The sequence below is a fragment of the Diadema antillarum genome, unplaced genomic scaffold (genome assembly GCF_040938485.1).
Source record: "Diadema antillarum isolate AM-2024a unplaced genomic scaffold, OU_Dant_1.0 scf00000025, whole genome shotgun sequence".
Classification (NCBI taxonomy): Eukaryota; Metazoa; Echinodermata; class Echinoidea; order Diadematoida; family Diadematidae; genus Diadema; species Diadema antillarum.
In genome coordinates this window covers 4,961,236-4,978,830 of record NW_027270914.1, presented here as the reverse complement: position 1 = coordinate 4,978,830, position 17,595 = coordinate 4,961,236, and the positions used below count along the sequence as shown (strand labels likewise).

Below are 17,595 nucleotides of genomic sequence, written 5' to 3'. Positions count from 1 at the left end.
AGTGGAAATGCATTTGTGCAAAAATTGCTTTGCCGAATCCTGCTAATCATGCTTCATTATAGAGTGTATATGGCAGTATGATTGTTATGTCAATTTTTTTTAAAGCTCTTTTGTCTAGATACTTCTGTCAAAAGATCTAAACTCTATGATAATAATGATAATGATAATAATAAAGGACATTGGTATTGCACAATTATTATAATGATACACTCCTCTGGGCATTGCAAAATTCAATCATGAGTAGCATTAGTCAAAAGATGAGTTTTTAACCCGTTGAGAATGAGTCCCCAGTATACTCGGGCAGGTGTCTATGGGAAATGCATGTCGTAGCAAAATCAGCCCGTCCTCAACAGGTTAACTTGGTCATAAACTCATTAACTGTAACTGCTTGCCTTACAAACATGGAGATTGTTCCATGATTTTGCTGCAACATACAAAAACACTTTATTTTACACAGTCGCCACTGTTCCTATCACAATATCACAGAAATAAAGGGACATTGGCCTTTTTTTTCCTTCCAGAAGTAAGCAAAGAATGTAAAAGCGGTTAAAAGAAAAGTAATGATGGACTAGTGCTTTGCAGGGCTGTATGATGCAGACTCTGTGATTTTGACCATTTTATGTTGATTATGCTCTGCAACACAGGGAGTGATCCAGGTTGGGTCAGATGCTGACCTGGTCATCTGGGATCCCATGGCAACAAGGGTCATCTCCAAGGATACCCACCACCAGGTCAGTTTGATGGACATAACAGCTAAAACTTGCTCTTAATAACCTCTGGAACTTGTGCTGGAATACTGGCTTTGTTTCCAGTACACTGTAGTATTGTTCTTTGATGTAACACTTTTCAGTACAATGCAATACACTGCAATGCAGTGCAAAAAGATATCATTATGATGTGTGTTCCTATTTAAAGCAATTTGTTGTATGGAGATGAAACTAATTAAGTTTCATGTTGAACAAAATGCTAAATTAATTGCAATAGCAGAAAAGAAAAAAAAAGAAGGTAGACATTCTCGTATCAAACATGTTTTGTACTTGCAGTAAGTTTTGCATACCATTATTGCCTTTTTGTGTCAACTAAAAATGCTAATGATGAGCATGCTCCCTTCAAAAAAAAAAACAAAAAAACTGTTAGTGCCTTTGCTGAGCAACAAATAAGACCTAAACCCCTTCAGTGAAAAACTACTACAGTTTGCAGTTTATGTAATGTATGTGTCTAAGTTAAGTTATTGTCCTGTCTATTATGCCACATCTATTTGATAATAATAATAATAATAATAATAATAATAATAATAATAATAATAATAATAATAGTAGTAGTAGTAGTAGTAGTAGTAGTAGTAGTAGTAGTAGTAGTAGTAATAATAATAATAATAATAATAATAATAGTAATAATAACAATAATAATAGTGATCTCTTATGATGCGCTGAAGTCCATCAAGAATGATGCTCATGGCGCTCATTTATCATTTTACTTATTAGGTTTAATAGTCATAGTTCTTGTTGGCACTTTGTTATTTGTATGTTGAACAAATTGGAGGGAATGAAAAGAAATGAAATGAAATTCAAATATTAGTATAATAAGTTCCGCATCCTCATTGAGTATTTAGCAAGATATATGCTGATTATCTTTAATTAAATCTTTGGTCTCCATGGCGATGTGATCTCCCTGCACAGGCTGTGGACTTCAACATCTTTGAGGGGATGGAATGCCACGGTGTGCCACTGACTGTCATCAGTCAGGGACGAGTGGTCCTGGAAGATGGAGAGGTGAGGACTGGTGGTGTTGCTATGGTGACGGTGATGATTTCGTGGTGATGATGTTGATGCTGGTGGTAGCTAGTGTTGGGTAAGATGATGTTAGTGTTGCTGGTGGCGATAGTGATGATCTCATGGGGATTATGTTGGTACTGGTTGTAGCTTGTGTTGAGTAAGATTATGTGGTACTGATGATGATGGAATGTTAATATTGCTTGTGGTGATGATGATGATGATGTTGCTTGTTTGTGGTGATGTTAATGTTACTGCTGGTAATGGTGTTGATACTGCCGATGGTTGTGATGGTGTTGGTGTGGATGTTGCTGGTTGTGACGATGGCATTTGATGGTGTTGATGCTGCTGGTGGTGATGATGGCGATATAGTGTTGATGTTGCTGGATGTGATAATGGTGATGATGTTGATGTTGCTGCTGGTGATGGTGTTGATGTTGCTGGATGTGATAATGGTGATGATGTTGGTGTTGCTGGTGGTGATGATGATGGTGTTGTTTGTGATAATGTTGTTGATGTTGCTCAATGCTGGTGGTGATAATAGTGATGGTGTTAATGTTGTTGATGATGATGTTCATGATGATGGTGATGGTGTTAATGTTGTTGATGATGATGTTCATGATGATGGTGATGGTGTTTTAATGTTGTTGATGATGTTCATGATGATGGTGATGGTGTTAACGTTGTTGATGATGTTCATGATGATGGTGATGGTGTTAATGTTGGTGGTGATGATGACATTGATGGTGTTAATGTTGCAGGTGGTGATGGTGTTAATGTTGCAGGTGGTGATGATGGTGATGGTGTTGATGTTGCTGTTGGTGCTAAGGTTAGTGTTACTAATTGGAATGATGTTGATGACGATATTGTAGTAATATTGATTGTCCTGATGGGGAGACTGTTGATGTTGCCCAGGAGTGGAGCTTAGCTTGACCTTACACTTCCGTCCGCAATGATGTGGGCATATGCAATCAGCATGTATGCATGCCTGACTTGAAGCATATCCAGATGTGTGTGTTTGATCACCTCATACCCCGAATATTTCGCTAGGTTTTTATTTTCGCAGATTTCGCGAGTCAGGTGCTATTCGCGAAATTAAAGACACGCGAAAATATTGACTCCGATCCTGATGTGAATGTGACATATGTGTGTACACTTCTCCAGTGAGTTCAGGACTCCACGATCGCGAATTTAACTACTCACGAAATCGTTGGGAATTCCCAATTCGCGATAATTTAGACTCGCGAAATATATGGCGTATGCAGTAGCTCTATTCATTTCTACCAACATATTTTGAGATGTGCTCATCTGAACCTTTATTTCTCATTCTTTCTCAGCTCCACGTCACTCAGGGAGCGGGTCGATTCATTCCACGCCCCCTCCACGCCCCCGAGGCCTACTCAAAGATCGCCACAAGGGACAAGGTGAGAGGTCAAAGTCAACCAATCAGCACCAAGTGTGTGACCACGCCCACTTTTTGCACGGAATCTCATATTTAGCTATAAACCATGTGGCTCTTGGAAATGCTGTCAGCCTATGCTGACGAGACTTCTCTGTTTTCAACAGTTTAATATGATGTCAACAGTTAGTAAATAAGTACATGCAGTGTATTTTGAGAAACTGTTTTTGAGAACTGCCTTCATTTTGGAGCAGGAATTCAAAACAACCATCTGCATGGCATGAATGCACTTGTGTACCTGGTATTGTCATTTATTGCGGTTTTGATAGTCATTAGAATGGTAAGGACATACTGTAAAAGTGGATATTTTTGCGAAACTAATTATTTTTGGCGCTCGGCGGGATAAGAACAGATTTGCATGTTTTTAATTCCACGGAATCAAGACCTCACGCACAGGAACATGGCAAGCAAAAATATTCGCATGCTTTTATTTTCGTGCTATATACATGTAGTTTGTGGTTTCGCGAAATGCGCAAAAATTTCAACACCGCAAAAATTTCCACTTTTACAGTACATGTTTTGTGTAGTGTCTGTCTAACATGCCATGACGTTAAGAGTATTTTACAAACTATAAGTACTCCATTTACTGGAAAAAAAGCCACAACCACACTTGGTTTACTAAAAGTATTCCTCCCCTTGTGGAACTTTCCAGATAAGCTACCACTTTGCAGGACATGTTTACAAACTATAATCTCTAAAAAACATTTAGCTTCTTACTTCATACCAATTTATGCCCTTTGGTTAAGAGGAGCACTGTAGTTGAAGTGTCTTGCTCAAGGACACAGTGCTATGGCAGAGCGTTGAACCCTGAACCTTCTCAATGTGGGCACACAACCACTAGACCACACAACCACTAGACCACACACACACACACACACATGCAAGAATAAAGTTGATGATTACAGGCATCTCTTTCTTCTCCCCCAACCCTAGATCAGAGCGCCCCGTCGGGTGGACCGTGAGGGCTACCAGGGGGAGGTTCACAAGCCCACCGGGCAGCCGGTCCAGAACAACTACCGCAAGGTGGCCCCCCAGCCCTCCGAGGACCTGCCCAGCCAGTTCAACAAACACGGTCAGAGAGATCTTCACCGGTCAGGCTTCTCCCTATCAGGCAAGCTGGGGCTTAGCGGCCATTTCATTACCATCTCATTTGCATCTCATTGGAATATTCATAAGCATGCAACAAGTCAATTTGCATATTCATGTTGATTGGTGGAGTCACATTGTTCATTGGCTGAATCTTCCCAACGTGTGTGGCATACAGGACTTTGGCTGAAGTTGCAAGATTTCACTCTCTTGCCATTAAATGATTGGCTGTATCTCACAATATCACACTCACATCAGAAACATTGTCATCTTTGCACTCGGCGGTGACGGGATATTGATCACTTTGGTTGTGGAAATGTACACATTTCTTTTCTTTTTTTAATTCTTGCTCTGAGTACTTTAATTTCCAGACAATGATGTTGAACAAAAAAAAAACTGATATTTTTTTCTTTTTTAATATAATTGACCCTTTCCACTGTTGATAGATCTGGTAATTTGGTGTTCTGTATCATCAGCACTGACATTTCATTGCAGAATGAAAACTTAATGGAATGAATTTTGTAGGGGCCAACAAGTCTTGAAACCATAATTTCTTAGGGGATGTCCTTTGTCACAGATGTGTTGTGTGGTTTGCTTTGCAGTTCTGTCTGATTGAGATACTTTTTGTTGATATTAATTTTTGTGTTATTGTCTTTGTTATTTATTTTGCAAGATTCTGCTGTGTGATTGATATTGAGTAAAAGTATCTTAACTGTCATGACAGAGATTACCTGGCTAGAATATGACATTATTAAAAGGACTGAAAATATCAAAAAAATTGTTTTGCTTTTTACCAAGAGGTGTGAAATATATCTTCAGATAAGAATATGTGCTAAGTCAAGCTTAATCTGAGAAACATATTAAAACATGGCACCAACAAAGCAAGTATTTTACATTTTGTATTTATGTATATACTGCATAATGAAAGAAATTATTTCTCCTTAGGAAGTTACTGCTGTTATTCTATAAAAGGATAGACTTTGCTTTTGAGTCAGTTTCATTTGTGAATTACAAGAAACTGAAACTACTGCAAAGCACTGCAGAGTTTGTGATTAGTACACTTCTCTGAGCAAATTTTTGTAGCTGTTTGCTTCCAACACCAACTTGCCAAAATTTGATACTCCCTTGAATGTTTTTAGTGTCTGATTTTCTTTTATATTTTGTTCATCACAATGTTTGTGTTGTTGATGTCAGTGATTTTGCATGTGGATTAACATGTGTTTGCTAATGTAGCATCATCTTCACGTGACACCAAGCCTTGAGACTTGTATATAACTCTATATATTCTCTGTCTTTTTGATGTGTCTCTAAAGGATGTAATTCTTAGGATTTCTCTTACATTGGTGACTGTTCTCATATTTTGACTTTGTGTGTTTGGTCCATCCATGAATGTTTAATTGGACTGTTTGTAAATATACCTACAGTGTATTTCACTTTTCAATGTGTTATCAGTTACCATTCCATATTGAATTTTTCAACTGTAGTAACACCAGAACAGCTAGACAGAATCAGAGACATGGTAGTTCTTTCCTGTCAAAAATAATGTTAATAGAATTGGCATAGGCCATATGTTCTTTCATCTCACGGGGTCAAAGGTCAATGTTACTGCCGTATATCACAGCAGCCATAATGTTGGTCAGCCTGGTATTCATGAAAAGAAAAAAAAAAGACTGCACAGCTTGTTTTCGACAGGATTCTTATTTGTGGTATTTGTGTCATTAGTAAAAGCCTTCTCTACAGTAATGCCTTTTAACATTCTTAATATCTTACTTACATTCATATCCATTCATATTTATATGACTTCCATGCATGTTTGGCACATTTTGCCCTAATCTTCCTCACCGTCACACTAACTTTCTTGCCACACTTTGGGTTCCTCACCAGGCTTTTAGTGCTGTGCTTGCAATGCTAGCCCCCCAGTTTGTGTATGTAAGTATAGAACTAGTATCTACCTGTGGCAAGCATGCTTGTTGGTTTGTTCAATGTCGCCCCCTAGAGTTGGCCCCGTGCTAGGTACCCCCTGACCAACCCAGACATCTAAATGAGACAATGTCTTGTCTACTTGAGATTTGACCCCAACTCTGAATTCTTAAGGGAGCAGCAGAAGGGGGCTGACCTTTTCAGAAAACATTTTGTGTTGAAGTTAATTGTATTTCATAGCAGATTTGCCCGCTTACATTCTTTGGAAAGTCCATCTAATTTCTTCTTTAGATGATATGGGATATCATACTTTCATATTACTTTCTTTTGTGTTAGTATCAAATGTAAGCATCATCCCTTTGTAAGCAAGTGCAGGTTAATATGATAAAGCATCAAAAGATGAATTGAAAAAATGAGAGGAACTTTTTAAATCTCAATATTTTAAATACTACGATTGGTGGTTAGAAAAATTGCAGAGCACCATCCTTTGCTTCTGAAGGTAAAATTTTAGTGAGTAAATCCAGTCAGTCTAGTTAAGGTCTTTTTTTTCTCTCATGATATCTATCAGCATGAAACACTAGAAAACATGATGTAAAGTTTGACTCCACTTCTACATTTACCCTTGGGTCAATATTCGCTGGCCATATGCCAAACCACTTCCATTTTGTTGGATAGATATAATATGACATGATTTATAATTTAAAGTTGATCTAGATACTAAGGTCGATGTTTGAGGTGGAGCTGACAAGCTGCATGAAAACGCGATTGCATTTATATTTGTCTAAAAAAACACACATCGAAAATCAACAAAACAAAACAAAAATAACAATGATAAGGAATTCAAGAGCATGTATTGATAGCAGTATTCCAAGTTTTATTTGATATTAATTACAATTTTGCATATTTGTTTTGCTGTGATGTGTGAGTACAATTTTTTCGTCATATCATTTCTATGCCTTGACCTCTATAGGGTGCTAGGGGCATTATTTTCTTCATTGTTTAAAGTTTCTGTTCAAATTGTCAATGTTTGAAGTGCAGTGCGCAAGCTTTGGTGTCAAATGTTGATTTCTTAAACATTTATGATTCATTTTATGCAGCAGCATAAAAGGCCAAATCAATAATGTGACCAAAAAATGGCTGACTGTGTTTGAGCTGTTACAAAAAACATCCTGTACCCTTTGCAGACATTGATTTGATTTTTTTTGAAATTTTTGAATGTATTTTTATTTGCCTTCACCTATCAAACAGCAGATACAACAAGAGATATATTTCAACATCCACATATTTTGACCCTTTTTGACAATAACTGTGAGAAAAATATGGAGAAATATTTCTTGGATTGCCAGTTGTAAGTTTACAATGACGGAGGGAGCTGATGATAAGACTTGCAAGACTAATCCATCAAGTCTTTGCTAAATTTTGCTGCAGAAATCACCATTTTGCACCAAAAGAAAGATCAGAAATAAATTTACATGGTTTGCTAATTGAGAGAAATGGGCAGTTTCATCAATCAAATGCATTACTAATGTAGAAAAAAAAATGCAAACTTAGAGAGTTAGATACATTTTAGAATTATGCAGCTGAAACCAACAATTATGTATGAACAACACAGGGCTTAAGTAAGAGAAAATTTCCTCTCTACCTATTAAAGAAAAAGATAAAAGTCAAATGTAAAAATAATAGCAGAAAGACACAAGAACCAATCTGCAGAAATTATTTTTCAACAACTGAGTGGATTATTTCTCACTGATATGTGCACTTTCAATGTGGCATTATCATAGAAAATCATGTTTGCCAATTTCAGGATGATCTCGGTACAATTCATTTGTGAAGAATTGAATACCTGAGTGCAAGAAGGACCCAAGTCCATTATAGAGAAAAAACTTTGAGAAGATGAAAATAAAATAAATATAACATCCTAATATTGTAGAGTTTTCAATAATGGGAATGTTATGTGTTCAAATTGAAATGTAAAACAATCATTTGAATCATTATCTATATTAGCACTACAGTGTACTGGTACTTTGCAAAGGGGGTTCCTAAAGCCTGCTGCACACTAAATGACTCAAGACTATTAGACTGACAGACTTTGGATCTGAAATAAACAAGCTGGTTTATTCTGAGGCCATTGTGATTTATTTTGGGTCCAAAGTCTGTCAGTCGTATAGTCGTGAGTCGTATAGTGTGTGGCGGGCTTAGGATATTTGCCAAATTTGAACATCAGCCATTCTTATATCCAGGTATTCACTTATTGAAAAGCTATATTGGAAACAGTAATAGAGGACTCAACACAAGCAATGTAGCGTGTTATGTTGATTATGATAATGATGATGGGATTTTTAAAGTTTAGTTTGTTGTTGTAATCCTTTAGAAAATTGGCACAATTTGTATCCATGTGGCATTGTACATCTTCAATACCAGAAATGTTGTTACCCTACTGCACGTCTCACTGAAATCTTGTCTCTCTCATTTCAGAACCTTTCTCATAACAATCTTGAAATTAAAGCAAGCTTCAATAATTACAATACCATTTCATCTGTTACCATGACATCAGCCAGGCAACAGCCAATTAGATGTGAGATGTTGAGTTGTTGCCATGGTTACTGCACTTAGCACACATTTGTTACTTCGTTCAAAATTTCTCCATGAAGCAGGGCCCTGACCTTATTAATCTCAGTGTGCTTGTAGTGACAGACTGCTATGATAAAAGTCCCCCCCCCCACTTTGTACTGATCATCTCTTATTAAACTTTGTTTTTGACCTTGTTTTCCTTCTTTGAATCTTTTATTTTTGCACACAGGACGACAGCATGATGACCATGTGGGACAACGCAACACGCAAAGAATCATAGCGCCCCCTGGAGGCCAGTCCAGTATCTCCTTCACATAAGTGTCATGTCCTACGTAAGCCCCACCGGCTGTAGAGGGGGGAACAAACCATATAGAGTGAAAAGTCTAATCTTTGCCTAGATCTTTAATGTAGCCAGACCCCTGGAAATTTGTGAATAGCTTTTGATGTACTGCATGTTCAGTATAATTTTTTTTTTTATTGAAGTTATTGGCTAAATTTCCCCATTGTGTGTATCGTACTAGTATATGCTTGGTGTCTTTCTGCATTTTAACAGATTGAGGAATTGAATAGAAACAAAACACAACATGCCAATAATGAGCTTGATGTGGAAAAAAAATGGACCCTATGGATTTTGAGATTGAAAGAAGATACTGCCAGAATGTTGGAAATGGTGAATTAATATTGTGTATAAAGATGGCTACACAATCAAGCTGTAGTGCTGTAGTGAAAAATGAGGCATAATTTTTCCAGATAAAAGTGCTGAAAGGTGATTTCCACCCCCCCCCCATTTCCACCTTAATGCCTTGTACAGTGACAAACAGTGGTGTTTTATTACTGAGGAGGGATGTAAATCATCAAATTTTGAAGATAAACACCAAGATTTGAAAACAGAGGAGCTTTGACAGTATATGCTAGCAAAAAATGTTTAACATGTATTTACAAGGAAAGGACTGCTAAAAAAAAAAGACTCGCAAACGATGCAAGAAAATTGGGGATGCATATTAGAGTAGATTGAATGTTACACTTTAGCACAGCTTTTGACAAATGCTCGGCAGATGTGTGCTGGTCATGAAAGTTCATAGGTCAACCAGCCATTCTTCTTTCAGATTTTCATATTCATTCCAGTGTGTTAGTATGTTCAACTGAAGAAAAAAGCACAGAAATGGTTGTACATGTAGAATGTTGTCCGTCTTGGGCACATTCATCCCTGATGCTTTGTAAATGTAATTGTTGATATGAAAGAGGTTGCTCACCTATGCGGGGGATATTTGTGAGAACTAAAATAGTAGAAAGAGAACAGTTAGGAAAGATCAATCTAGGCAAAAATGTTGTGTGGCTATTTTATACTTTGATCGAGTTTGAGACAATTACAATAACTTCCATGAAAGTATACATGTTTGTTTACTTGGCGAATGTGAATCCTCTCATATATTCAGATTCATTACAATTAACTGCCTGTAAAAGACACTGATACATACATTTAAAGAGTGTTTTTCTTGTTTTCCAGATGTTTATTTCAAATTTAAGATAGCATGATTAATTTCAGGTTGTAGATATTTTTGTTGTGAAGATGTTATTGTTTTAGTTGAACTTATTGTTTATAGTCACATACTCTTCCGTATGGATTTGTAATATTGAAGGGAAAAAAAAAAGGTCAATGTTATGATAATTAGACTAAAGTGTGAGAAGAAGTGGAGAACTTTTGGCTGATGGTAAATGTAATTTATGGAGAGCAAAGCAAGATAGATCATCTAGTGAAGCATGATTGCCTGATGTCGCAGATTATACCGAAATGTGCATTTATGAGAGACTGACATTCAGTGAGTTTGAATTAATAGAGTGAAAAGGAAATTCAGAAGACTGCATACTTGGTAATTTGGTGACCAAACCAGAATTTGATGTTGTGGGTGCATGACCTTTGTTTGAACTCTCGTAAGACAAACATAAAATGTAGATATTTGATGTCTGTGCTTGTGTGTGTGTTAAACAAACTGTCTCACATCATAGCATGTGTATTTCCCGTGACTTGGGGGAGGGCAATTCCTTCTCTCTCTCTCTTTTTTTTTTTACATTGAAATGTACAATATGATATAAGCTCTATGTGTGTTGATTGTCAAATGTTGCTGTATTTGTGGAGCTTTATGTGGTTAGAATGGAGATCTGTAGAGAGCGCAATGCAATTTTTAGTATTTTGGCAATGTGAGTGAAAACCTCTAAAGGCATTTTACTACTTAATGGTGACACCTCCTTCACTTTTAGAGTCACTTTACTTTACTAGTAACAAGAGCTGATGACAATTTTGAAGAAAGCACGTATAGATGATTTTCAGTGGTTTTCTTGATAGGGAAACAAACTTTTAGGGGATGACTGTAAAAGGTGCTACAGGTCTGTATGGTTTATAAAGGCAATCATAAAGGCGGGTAACTATGTCGCAAATAGTTACTGAAATCATTAAAATGTATACATGCTCTTTCACATGTATGTGTCTGTTGTTCTATAACGCTCCTTGGAGTATGTAGTAGATAGCAAGCTAGCTTACAACTGCCTGTAACGTGTGCAAATGTATTATGCAGTAATTGCTGGATGCCGAAATGAAATTGCTTCGGCCTCTTTCACGTTTGAAAAGTAGATTAGTAGAGCCCTTATGTGATTGACATTCAAACTCAACACACACACACACACAAAAAAAAACACACCAAACAAAACAAACAGTGGTTCTTGCCTATGGAAAAGTAAGTATTTAAGGCCCATTGGTAGAAACTTTGTAGCTAACCTGTGCAAGTTTATTCCTGAGCAGTATGTTACCAGGTTACTCTAAATATGTAGGGCTGAAAAATACTGAAGTGTATTGTGCCATAGAATATGATATCATCATGTTTAGTGATTCTGTTATGATTATGTTACCTCAGATCTGGGGGAAAAAAAGATGCAAAATTCATGTAAATGTAGGTATATATCAACTTCCTCCCATCAAATCATGTACACGTACTCTAGAATATTTGCATATCACTTAAGAATTATCGACATATTGATGTTTTACATTCTGTAATCATGCAAACATTGATTGGAAACTGTTTACTAGTATTAATCATTGCCACCCGACAATTGTACTTTATATTTGGTATAATGCATGTAATGACTGGTAGGATTAACGTACCTGTTACAAATGAAGTTGAGTAAGTGTCTTGGTGCAGGTGCTAAGAATTGGCCAAAAGATTCATAGGGAAAGTTGTCCCCCAATCACAGTATTTCTATCTACTGAAATGTCATCCAAAGATGTGTAATTGCTTCTCTCAGATCCACCTTTGTACTTTGGGGGTCTGTGGAGATGATTAACTTCTTTAAAAGCACAAATAATTGTTGTTGTAAAGAGTGCCATGTTTCTCATGGGGTAGATGCATGATTTTCTATAATAATGGACAGCAGACTCCCCAGGTCTGCTCTGTACAGATTCTTCGGCCGAAATTAAGTGAGGGGGTTTAAAAGTAGTCCATGGATTATGCAAATTTCAACTGCATAAATTTGTGTGACACATCATGTACACCAACAGAAGTCCAACATAATGAACACATGCTGTGCCTGTGCGTATAGGAGAGGCATGTCTTATTTTGGACTAAAATGGATTGAATTTAAAGCATTTACTCTGGAGTCAAAGTACCTTTTTGTCTATCTCGTACCAATATATGAAGAGAATTTGGTAGCAGCAGAGCATAACTTTTATTCTTGAATTACAGACTTTCTCCGGTCTCGTCCATATGTTCATGTCTAGACAATCTCTCTTGGACTTGTACAAGGTTTAATGTGGTATTTTTGAACAGTACAATTTATGTGCCATGTATAGTGGGTATATGATTTTTCCCCCTGCCTGTGGGATGTTAGAAGTATAGGCTGTGTGTTGTTATTACATCATGCAGTTATCAAGTTTACCACTAAAAAACACATATTACAACAATTCCCCTATTGTGGGTTATTTGCATGCAGTATTTTAATCTCCAATTTTTAATATCATGAAACTTTGATACTCATTTAAGCGACATGCCAAAAGGTATTATTTGCCTTCAGTCGATTGTGGCAAAAATCAGTTATCAAGGATGACGTATGTACTAATAAATAACTGCAGACATGACTTTGTATGATTGTTAAATGTAGTGGACTGTGAAGGGTATAATGTAAAATATGGACAAGTGTTGCTCTAGTGTTTTGAATTCAGTGCATCAGAATCAATTTTTTGAAGAGAATTAATTCCTCTATGATAAAGTCCTGACATTTCTGCTCATGCATATGTTATTTACATTCTGCTCTGATTGGACTTCCATGAGAGTAAGAACAAAAAGTGTAACAATTGGTAACTTAGATTTAAGAGTCAAACCGCATAAACTGTGGTGAAATTCTGCCCTGTAGCACAAAAGTCTCTATTCAACTAAAACCTTAAAGGCTGCTATCGCAAGTGTATCTTGTATCTTACTTCCAAACATCATGAAAATGTTATATGGGCATAGCAAAGTCTAACATAACATATAGATTAATAGAGTGGGACTGAAATGATTAGATGCTATATTTGTGCACCCTTAGCCTTTTCCGTTTTAATTCTGTAAAAAGAAACAACAATCTCTTTCCTTTTTTGTGTGTCTGGCTGTGTGTTCGCCTCTCAAGTTATATAACAGGAGTGATTTTTTATTTCATTTTGTTGATGTTTTTTTCTTTGAGGGAATTAAAAAAAAAAGACATTTATGTGGAAAAAGCACTTTGTTGTAAAGTGTAGTGATTCAGTTGCATTATCCTCTGTGTGGAAAGAAGTCTGGTGTGTTGTTATTGTTGGGCTATAGTGATGTGAAAGGAGAAGGCATAGTTTGCCAAGTCTCTGTGATTCTAATGGAGGTTTTCAGAGAGGTTATAAAAGCCACTATATATCATTTGCAGAAGAAGAAGAAGAAAAAAAAACCCAAACAACAACAACAACATCCAAAACCAGGTCTAGCAGGGGCGGATCCAGGAATTCCATAAAGAGGGGGTGTCTTTACAAAATTAAGGGGGGGGGGGGCACCCCCTAAATTTTTTCGTTATTTCTTTTGTTTTAACAAAAAAAAAAAAATAATAATAAAATAAAGGGGATGCGCGCCCGGTGCGCCCCACCTGGATCTGCCACTATTCAGTGTTTCAAAATACATGTACATGTACATTGTAGTACTAAAATGTGAGTCAAGGACAGAAAAGACCTAATGTAAAAATGTTAATCAGTACAATCAATGTTAAGTATTGTTAAATATACAAATGTGAACAATAGTTTCATTAAAACTGTTTCTCGGATGAACCGTCTACAGTTATGGTTTATTGAGAAAATCAGTGACATCTCCATACTTGTGGCTATCTAGCCAAATTTTTATATGGTAGGAGGATGTGGTACAACTAAACTTTTTGCATCAAATATGGTAATTCAAACATTTTTTTTTTTCCATCACTGCTCCCACTGTGCTCAATACTGTTGTCTGTGTCAATCAACATTCACAGCACACAAAATATCAAGGTTTAAACATTTCTTCATATTATGACAAGAATTTGCAATTTACACTCACATCAGCACTGGCAGATTTGTCCTAACTTTGTTTTTCAATTGATTCATTGTTATCATAGTGATCTTTGGCAAGCCTGTGTAGGTCCTAATTATCACAAACTTGCATTTGGCACTCTTGGACCAAACCTTGAACACAATGGTAAATGCATTCCTTGTGCATTGTGTGTGTGTGTGTGTGTGTGTGTGTGTGTGTGTGTGTGTGTGTGTGTGTGTGTGTACTCATTATTAAATGGCTTCAATTAGGGATTTTGTAGTGTTTCACAGGGCCAGTGCAACCGGGGAAACCTATGAAATCTCGAAGTGGGAGTTGGTAAGGCTTTTTATTTCTTTTTTTAAAATTTTTTGCTTGTTAGCGGATGAAATCCACAGGCGGCACCAGAAATATAAACTGCCCCTACACTTTTAAAAATGTGGCGCCGGCCAAGTTTCATTTCAGACTGAGGATACATTTCACACTAGGCATATGCCCGCTTGTTCAAAATATTTGAAACAAATGAAACAGCGCCCTCTTGAGGCCCTGGGGGATATGATGCATGTGGTTGTTCTGCACACTTATGACCTGTATGTAGGTGATATTTAGTTTTCTTACTAATCAAATGGAACATTTTGAACATATTTACATGTATCCTCAATTGTTATGCATGCACTTTATTTTACAAATCTGAATTCAAGTATTATTTTTTTTCTTACGGCTTTCATTTTCATGTCAATTTATATGAAAAAAAATATATTTTTTTCTTTTTTTCAGAAACAAGTAATGAAATATGCCCGGTTACCTGGAGTAAACTTTCACATCCCTGGTAGATCATCTTTTGAGAATGTGTGTATGTGTGTGTGACTGTGTGATAAGAACTGATTTTTGCATGTTTCCCTATCAGAGATTACACACAGCAGATATACGACTCACACCTGTATTAACTACAGATGCCACAGGTCATGTGTGTATGCTATGTTATTCTTTGCAACTTCTTAAAAACAGAATTATAACGAACAGGTGAAAAGAATAACTCAAAACAGCAACAGATTGTTTTTTAGAACATGATTGTAATTTCATCTATACATTCTTCACGGCTCAGTTCTGGTTTGAACAGCCATACAAAACAATAAAATTTGACATCAATACACAACGAAACAGCAGAGGATGACTGTAATCATAACTGAACATTAACCTGTTGAGGACGAGTCCCAAGTATGCTCGGGAAAGCGTCTATGGGAAATGCGTGTTGTAGCAAAATCAAACCGTCCTCAACGGGTTAATCATGAATCATAAAATAGTGAAGACCTCTATGAAATCTGTTAGCAGATGGGGATCTAAGCCTGGGAGAATATTTCTTGATATTCCTCTGGTGTACTTCCTACAATGATTTAAATCTGTCTTGCTCACATTGAATGGTTTTTTGCTATGCCAAACAAACTTCACGGAAACTAAAAATAAGATTTGAGCTGGAAGAGGACACAATTTAGACATGAAGTGCGTGTTAGAAGTCGCGTGAATAATAGTATAGGACTGGTTTTATTGTCATTCATAAATATGAATACCTGAAAGCAATAGGGGATAAAAATGCCATGTAATGTGATGAAAGTTAGCAAAGATGCTTTTTGAACAATATGTCCCCTGCCCCCCCCCCCATATCAGTCCTGCATAACATTTACAGAAAATATGTACATATTTACAGGTTTAATTTTATATAAGAGAGAGTACTTTTCTCTTTCAAAGGATGGTTCTTACAATCAGACAGCACAGAGATCCTACCAGAGTGGAGCCTCGCATAAAGAGGTCAGATATAACAATGCAATTTTGTAGGTCCCAACTCTATATCTCTTTGTTTTTATACCCTGGTATAGTGAGAAACCTGATAATATCAAGGTAATTGTCATGGCTGTCAGGTTTTCACTATTGCGCGGTTTCTCTGCATTCTAGTGACTGGCTGCAAACACAACAGAGTTCAACCTCTTAGAAATAGGTTCTACCCAAAGAGCTTATATAATGAGTACGTACTAGAGTGGGAACTATCCATACACCCTGTACAACTGCTTTGTGATTATTCAGGGAGATGCAAGGTGGTAGGCTCACTCCTCATGCTAACATGCTTCGCATACAAGCAACTGAGGAGCAGCCAAATCAAGGAGTGCATTCTCTTGTAAAATTTTAAATACACACTGTAAAAATGTAACTTGAGAGGAAAGTCTGCCTTTGCTATTGTGTACATGTAAGTGTACATGTAAGCTTTGTATACATAAAGTATACACTTAAATATACATGTACACTGCCATGAAATCAGAGATGCCATTGTATAGTTGGCCCTCCTCTAGTGCTGGTGAGAAAGGTGTCTGGTTCTACCAGACAGGAAGTTCAGGATTAGGGAGGGGACCTGACCTTTGACACACAAGCACTTCCTCTGCACAAAGGCCATGCCAAGTCATTTCTGATACCATTACATTTACCTGAAGTAGTTACCTAACATGTTCTTATAGTGCAATGACAATGCAATATTTGCATTCTCTCTGCAGTTAAATTATAGGATAATGTTTTCAAAATTTGCTATTTTCCTCTTTTGAGCCACAAGTCTGACGTTATAATTCTGGGCAGGCTGAAAACGACTGCATAAAATACAGGCTACTCCCATTATATCAAAGCCTTAAGGACCAAGAGTTTTTTGTCATTATATTAAAATTTTGTTATAGCTGAATAAAAAGCATGCATGGAAACTTACAGATAATTGTGGGACCTTAACCCTAACTTACCTGGGCTATTTAGCGAGCTTGAATTCCTGGGGGGGGGGGGGGGGGGGGGGGGGCCATTATGGCCCCCCCTTCAGATCTCGGCCGTTGATCGCGCGATTGCCGCAAAATTTTGCATGAACATAAAGCTGGATGTAATCTACAAGACTGTTAAGTTACATTTTCCAAAAATTTTCCAAAAAAAAAGTTACATTCCTAACATTTGAGCGTAAAAAAAAAATTCAGTATCAAAATTAATTTGTTTTTTATTGTTTTATCAATTTTTTAACGTATTTCTTTGTTTTTTCGAACTTGTTTTTTCGAACTTTTGTTTTCGTTGTTTTTTTCAGCAGAATTTGTCATACACATTTTTTGAAGCATAATTATACTAAAATAAATTGATTTCAGCCATTAAAATTAAAAATATGAATCTTTATATGAATTAATTGAAAAAAACACAATTTGTATTGACTTTGTACACAAAATCACGTTTT

General features: G+C 36.7%; 1 protein-coding gene across 4 annotated transcripts in view; it reads left to right on the top strand.

Moving 5' to 3' along the window:
- The window catches only part of LOC139733790 (dihydropyrimidinase-like), a 136,802-nt gene extending 123,257 nt beyond the window's left edge, over positions 1 to 13,545 (top strand). For 3 of the 4 annotated variants that reach the window (XM_071644618.1, XM_071644598.1, XM_071644613.1), the window contains 5 exons: positions 645 to 731; positions 1,680 to 1,772; positions 3,110 to 3,196; positions 4,165 to 4,342; positions 9,038 to 13,545. In XM_071644618.1, the coding sequence (XP_071500719.1) occupies positions 645 to 731; positions 1,680 to 1,772; positions 3,110 to 3,196; positions 4,165 to 4,342; positions 9,038 to 9,126 (534 nt within the window). In that variant the 3' untranslated portion in view covers positions 9,127 to 13,545. Of the gene's footprint in view, positions 1 to 644; positions 732 to 1,679; positions 1,773 to 3,109; positions 3,197 to 4,164; positions 4,343 to 6,201; positions 6,247 to 9,037 lie in introns of all 4 variants that reach the window. The other variant, XM_071644606.1, reaches the window with a different exon arrangement.
- Positions 13,546 to 17,595: the final 4,050 nt, after the last annotated feature.